This window comes from Muntiacus reevesi, chromosome 3 (genome assembly GCF_963930625.1).
Source record: "Muntiacus reevesi chromosome 3, mMunRee1.1, whole genome shotgun sequence".
In the NCBI taxonomy this organism is placed as follows: Eukaryota; Metazoa; Chordata; class Mammalia; order Artiodactyla; family Cervidae; genus Muntiacus; species Muntiacus reevesi.
In genome coordinates this window covers 91,618,291-91,625,014 of record NC_089251.1, presented here as the reverse complement: position 1 = coordinate 91,625,014, position 6,724 = coordinate 91,618,291, and the positions used below count along the sequence as shown (strand labels likewise).

General features: G+C 55.7%; 1 protein-coding gene across 1 annotated transcript; it reads left to right on the top strand.

Moving 5' to 3' along the window:
• Positions 1–1,986, top strand: LBX2 (ladybird homeobox 2). Its single transcript, XM_065927419.1, has 2 exons — positions 1–260; positions 1,326–1,986. The coding sequence occupies exons 1-2, from the start codon at positions 56–58 to the stop codon at positions 1,709–1,711; spliced, it is 591 nt and encodes a 196-aa protein (XP_065783491.1). The 5' UTR covers positions 1–55; the 3' UTR covers positions 1,712–1,986.
• The last annotated feature ends 4,738 nt before the right edge of the window (positions 1,987–6,724 follow it).

Genomic DNA, 6,724 nt, shown 5'->3' with positions numbered 1-6,724 from the left:
GGCAGCTGCGGAGCCGAGCGCGGCGGGCAGCTGGGCCGCCACAGCCCCGCTGGCCATGAGCTCCGGATCCGAGCCCCGGACACCCTGGACACCCTTCAGCATCGCAGACATCCTAGGTCCGCGCAAGATTCCCCGAAGACCCTCTGTGTCGCGGCCTCCAGAGTCGAACCAAGGGCCCACGTCGCCGCTGTGCGCCCTGGAGGAGCTGACTAGTAAAACTTTCCGCGGACTTGACGGGCACACACCGCAGCCCTCTGAAGGTACAGCTCCGGCAAGGTCGCCCACTGTCACTTGGCCTTCTCCCCATTCCTCTCCTCCAGGTTCCTGGTCTCGAACCTTCGTTCACCCCGGCCGCTACCCTAACCTGCACCCTGCCCGCGGCCCACGTGCCGGGGTTCGCCTTCTCCTCCCCTCCCCTCCCCGCCGTTAGTTCCCAGGCTCCGCTGCCGCTCCAGGAGGCCGCCAGCGCCGGGGGTAAAGGACCAGACTGTCGAAAACTGAGCTACTCTTGGGTCCGTTCGCTGTAGGCGGAGCAGTCGCGACAGAGAAAGGCCGGACAGGAGACAAAGGGCCTGGCCTGGAGGCTGTACATGAGCGAACTAGGGTTAGGACCGCACAGAAAGTGCTGGGAGGTGAGGCTCGGGCCTCACCGGGTGACCAAGCTCCGCTCCAAGCCGCTCTCTTCTCGAGAGGGCTCAAGGAGCAGCGGGGCCATAGAGCCGCAGGGGCCGCGGGACTCTGGACTCTGCTCTTCCTCGCCCTTTGTACCCCACTCTCCGCCTTTTGGGCTCGAGGAGGGAGTGCTTGTGTCATCCAAAACGAGTAAGCCGAGAGTACCCGACATCCACGAGTTTATAACGGGGCAAGATCAGGGTTCTGTTACACTCACCATGCCAGCTGGCTGCCCCTACTCTGACCATGGTCGGCCCCCCGCCTCTGGTGCCGGCCTGGATCTGCAAGTCCGCTCCAGCAGGCGCTCCGGAAGGCCTCAGAGTCCCCGCCCTGTGCCTCCAGACGGTGCACCCGTTCTCCTCTGGCTTGTCCCGCCTTCTTCCCAGTGCCCCGACCCCGCGAGATGCCCTCATCCTTCTGCCTCCCACGGGTACCCTGGAGGGCGGCTCCACTTTGCGCCCCACCCCTCGGGATGAAACACCACCGTCGCCCCTCGCCAAGTTCGGGAAGGGTCCGCGTCTCTGGCTCCGGTTCGCCTTCTGGCTCCGCACCAACCCTCCCCCTCTCTGGCTTGACCCCACGCCCGCTTCTCCTCGCGGACAGAAGCCTGACCCCCCCAGGCTAGGAGGCTGACCCCCACCCTGTCCCCGCAGGCCGCGCGGCCCCGGGCGCGCTGGGCCCCGACCCGGCTGGCCGAAGACGGCGGAAGTCACGCACGGCGTTCACCGCGCAGCAGGTGCTGGAGCTGGAGCGGCGCTTCGTCTTCCAGAAGTACCTGGCGCCGTCCGAGCGCGACGGGCTGGCGGCTCGGCTCGGCTTGGCCAACGCGCAGGTCGTCACGTGGTTCCAGAACCGGCGCGCCAAGCTCAAGCGCGACGTGGAGGAGATGCGCGCCGACCTGGCCTCGCTGCGCTCGCTGTCCCTGGAAGCCCAGGGCCGCCTCGCGCTGCCGGTCGGCGCTCCGGGCCTCGGCCCTGGCCCCGCCCGGCCTGACTCTGAGCTCCATCTTTCTGACGAGGAGATACAGGTGGACGACTGAAGGCAAAGCTGCCTCCAGGACTCTGCGGGCGCTGACCTACGCGCCCCCGCGCCCTGCCCCGGTTCCGGGGTAGGAGGAATGGTGTCCATCCGCCCCTTTCGGCTCACAGTCCAGACGCCCACCTTCCCCGATTGTTGAGAATAAAGTCCAGACTTTGCCGCTGCACTCCTCAATTCTAGCGCCCGGAGCAAAACCTACTGGTTATTGCGAAGATTCCATGCTTTGCACTGTGCCGAGCGCTTTAAATCCGAGGTTTCCCTTAACTGTCATAGCAACCCTATAAGGTAGGTGATACGGTTACGTCCGTTTTACAAAAGAAGAACCCCTAAGTCAGGATGTAGACCCAGGCATCCAACCACCCTTCAGAGCTGGTGCTTGCCAGCTCTCTGCTCCGGAGACGCTGGGTGAGGGGAAGGGCACTGGACTCTGATAGGGGCCAACCCCTCCTCTAGGCCCGCCTCGGGGCTTCCCTGGTAGCTCAGCTGGTAAAGAACCCGCCTGCAATGCAAGAGACCCGGTTCAATTCCTGGGTCGGGAAGATCCAGTGGAGAAGGGATAGGCTACCCACTCCAGTATTCTTGGGTTTTGCTGGTGGCTCAGCTGGTAAAGAATCTGCCTGCAATGCGGGATGCCCAGGTTCCTGAGTTGGGAAGATCCCCCAGAGAAGGGAAAGGCTACCCACTCCAGTATTCTGGCCTGGAGAATTCCACGGGGTCTCAAAGAGCTGGACACAACTAAGCGGCTTTCACATCACTTCACTTCAGGGGCCGCCTTAGTTCCAGAACTCCACTCGGGGTTTGATCTGCCGCCGCCTGGCAGACCTTGCACCTAACTAACAGACTGGCGCCTGAATAACAGCGTCCCACCTGTCTCTCCTCCTTCCCCACCCTGGGGTCATTTGTTAATAGGGTCCTGACCTTTCACCTTTTTCCCCCGCACTGGGAGAGTCCTACACTGAGACCCAGGCAAAATGATAAGTTCTGAGAGAGGAGACATACCCCTGCTTCTGGGACCTCCACCCCACCTTGCGCTGGTGGGAAAATGTCCCCACCAGGATGGTGGTGGTGGCAGCGGGAGGGTGGGGAGGACTGGTCCTACCCTCTGAGGCAGAGCTTGGGGTAGCTGCTTGCAGGGTAGAGAGCCCAGCCCACCTCCTCCAGCAGGCTTTTCTGAGATAATTTCTAACTGAATTAATCGTCCTCCAGCATGTGATGGGGAGGGAGTGCAGGTTGTCCCTGAACCAACCATCCCTGCTCTCGGTCAGGAGCCTTCCTGCTTCCCCATCACTGACGGGAACAGATAATGACCACTAGTGTAGAGCTGAGAACCTGTCATCTCAGAGATGTAAAGAACAGAAGTTTGGACTCTGTGGGAGAAGAAGAGGGTGGGATGATCTGAGAGAATAGCATTGAAACATGTATATTATCACATGTGAAACAGATCGCCTGTCCAGGTTCGATGCATGAGGCAGGGTGCTCGGGGCTGGTGCACTGGGATGACCCTGAGGGATGGGATGGGGAGGGAGGTAGGGGGGTGGGTCAGGATGGGGAACCCATGTACACCCATGGCTGATTCATGTCAATGTATGGCAAAAACCACAATATTGTAATTAGCCTCCAATTTAAAAAAAAAAAAAACCTGTCATCTATCATGTACAGAAAGTATTCTCTGCACCTGTGTTGCCTCTTCAGTACACACAGACAACACACACATACCTCCCCTGGTTCCTCTTCAGGACCCCTTCTGTATTCCCTTCATGCTCTTCTAAAGTCTGCCTCTCTGGAACCTTTAAATTGGAGTAACCAACTCATTCGTGTTTGCCCAGGACTTTTCCAGTTTTAGCATTGAAAGTTCCACACCTTTGGAAATCCTTCAGTCCCAGGAAAACCACGATATTCGGTCATTCTGCTTTCCAGCCCTGGGGACTCAGAGCTCAGGCACTGGGTCCGAACCCTACCAGTTAGCAGTGTGAATGTGGGATGACGTGGAGGCAAGGTGTCAGGAGTCCTATGGCTCTTCGGGAAGATTCAAGCCCGGGACAGTCTAAGAGGTACTGGGGAGGGGACATTTCTTTTGAGAGGCTAGAACCCTCCTCTAATTAAGGCTTCCTAAATTCTAGCCCAGGGCTGCCACCTCTTATAATCAAGCCTTGAATAAACAAAACTCAAACCTGTAACCCCAAGATAGCCTCCTGGATGAGTGTCTCCTCCCCTAGGTCCTAGAGCTACTGCTGCTGCTGAGTCACTTCAATCATGTCTGACTCTGTGATCCTATGGGCTGTAACCCACCAGGCTCCTCTGTCCATGGGATTCTCTAGACAAGAGTACTTGAGTAGGTTGCCATGCCCTCCTCCAGGGGATCTTCCCAACACAGGGATCAAATGTCTTCTGCATTTCAGGCAGATTCTTTACCGCTGAATCACCAGGGAAGCCCAGGTCCTAGAGCAGACCTTCTCAAATGTCAGGATACCTCAGAATCACCTGGAGGGCTTATTGAAACATAAATTGTTGCGCCCTACTGTTAGTTTCTGATTCAGAAGGCCTAGGGTGGGCCTGAGAATTTGCATTTGTGAAAAGTTCCCAGGCAACATGCTTTGAGAACCTCAGTCGCAGGAACTCGGCACTTTGTGAGATAAGCAGCAGTTCAGTCACACCCTCTCTTTCTGGCGCTGGAATCATGAATATGTAGGACAACTGCAGAGAAAAATCAGTTTATTGAATACTCGCTATGTCCCAGACTTTTGGTAGGTATTTTCTCACACTTTCTCTTTCAGCCTTCATAGCAGCCCTGTGAGGTAGGGATCGTCCACATTGTACAGAAGAGGAAATGAAGCACAGGAGTTAAGAAATCTGCCCAAGGTGACACAGCTTGTAATGACAGACTGCATTCTGCCATACAGTATTTAAGAGGCCTGCAACCATAAACAAAAGAATTTGGGAAAGCCTTAAACAAAGGAGGTGTCTCAGCACCTCCTATCTCTAGGTACAAATGGTGTTGAGTAAGACCCACATGGCAGCAAGAGTCATTTATCCTGATAAATGGTTCTCCTAAGACAAGCATACTGGGAGGCCTGCGGATCCCAAGCAGAGCCCGGGAGGAACCAGCCAGGAGGAGCTGTCAAGATCTTAGAGGAACAACACGGAGTCTTCATGACAGGTCTGCAAGATCATATCAGCCCTACTTTCTTATAGAGAAATTAGAGAATTTTAGTATTTTTAGGGGCAGTGACCCTGGGTAGAAAAACTAAGTAAATTCACATGGGGGAAATGCTAGTTACAAAGCCCTGCGCTGGAGTGGAGAAAGAGTATGACCAAAGTAGCATAAGCCTGTGTACCTGCTGAGGCCGCATCAGTGGGAGAGCCAGCAGGTGGGGTATATGGAGATGTATGGGTTCTGCCAGCTCCAGCAAGGGGCTGGTAAGGGGCTTCCCAGATGCATACCCTTGGTGAATCTTCTAGCAGTGGAAGGAGGTGAGTGAGGATCAGAACCACTGGACAAAGGAGAGGTCAGAATACGCATAGAAGTGTGGACAGGAAACAAGGCATGAGAACTGAGGCTTGAGAAAACATGGTGAAAACTGGGATTAGGAAGAAGTGAGCATCCATCAAGCTGAAGATCAAGACTTAAGCCTTATTCATTACTGTGACCCCATTCCTGAGCACAGAGCTCTGGCTGGTGAGTTCCCCAAGACCAACAGCAAGCTTCAGATGCCCCTACAGACAGGTCAGTTATAGTCTGAAAATGTGAATTTTTGTACAGATCCCTTCTTGAGCCTTGGGGGATTTTATTCTTCTTTACTGCTCCCAGAAGAAGCCATCTGCTTAAGAACCAAAGAAAGGCTATTTCAGTGGATGCAGGGCTCCTTTCTCTCATCAGAGGGTCTCTGTGTGAAGAGGTATGACTGCCGGGGATGTTCCCAACCGTGGTTTTAGAATTCAGGTCTCAAAATGTGCAGTGAACTGCCACTACGCCATGTCCTTTATCCCTATGGGATGCACACATGGCCCTGCCTTATTAGGGACAGGTGCTCCTTCATCTGGTGTGAGGTAGATGCTGGGGCCCAAGTTCCAGGGATGCCCCAGCCCTTTGAGGAGTCCTGGAGGTGGAGAGGACTGGGTCTTCTGCTCTGAGTCTGGGGGAGGGACCAGAGTGGCTCAGGTTGGGGATAATGCAAGGGTGGAGACAGAAGGCCAGGGGCCCTTCGGGCAGTGCTTCCAGGGCAACTGCAGGAGAAGAGGCTTAAAGGCCCCAGCTCAACATGGAAAAATGGATGGAGGAATTCGGTTGAGGGAGGCAGCCCAGGGATTCCTCTTCGCTGGTCCTGCTGAGAAGGGGGGCACTTGACACTCCTTCCAGCAGTGCTGCCCATGCCCCGCTTATCCTCCACGTCCCTTATCCGTCTGAGGCAGGAAGTAGCACCACTTGTTATTGCAGTCTTGGCCAGTTCTCTCTGTTGCCCCCTCAGCATAAGAGCGGGCCTGATCCCCTTACCAGGGCGACTTGCGGGAGGCAGGAATGTTAGCTCCCAGACTGCTGGGTCAGGCTGGGACCCACCTCTCAGTCTCCAGAACACACCGCTGCCTCTCTAAAATGCTTTGGTCCCAGAGAAATTAGAAAGAGGAAAGTTGAGGTGTCAGCAGAGGCAAGGAATGTTAAAACTTCCCTTTTCTCAAACTGGCTCCAGCTCTTAGTACCACTAGGACATTTTGGTAGTAGCTTAACTAGAAAATGTCAATGTACACCTGATCCCCACCCCATCCCACCCAAATTCCTCTTCTGCTTCCAACTTCAGACCTGCAGTCCCATCATGGCCTTGCCCAGGCAGAAGAGGCCCCAGGGGCTGCATCAGTCAGGGCCCACACCCGCTGACTCAGCTGTTCATTGCGTATTGAGCAATTTCCAAATAACCTGATAAAAAACAAAGTGGGCAAAAGTCTGGGTCCTTGGCACCCAGCCTTGCCCTGATAGCTCAGCACAGAGGGCCCCCCCCCACCTCCCCCCCGCCACACACAC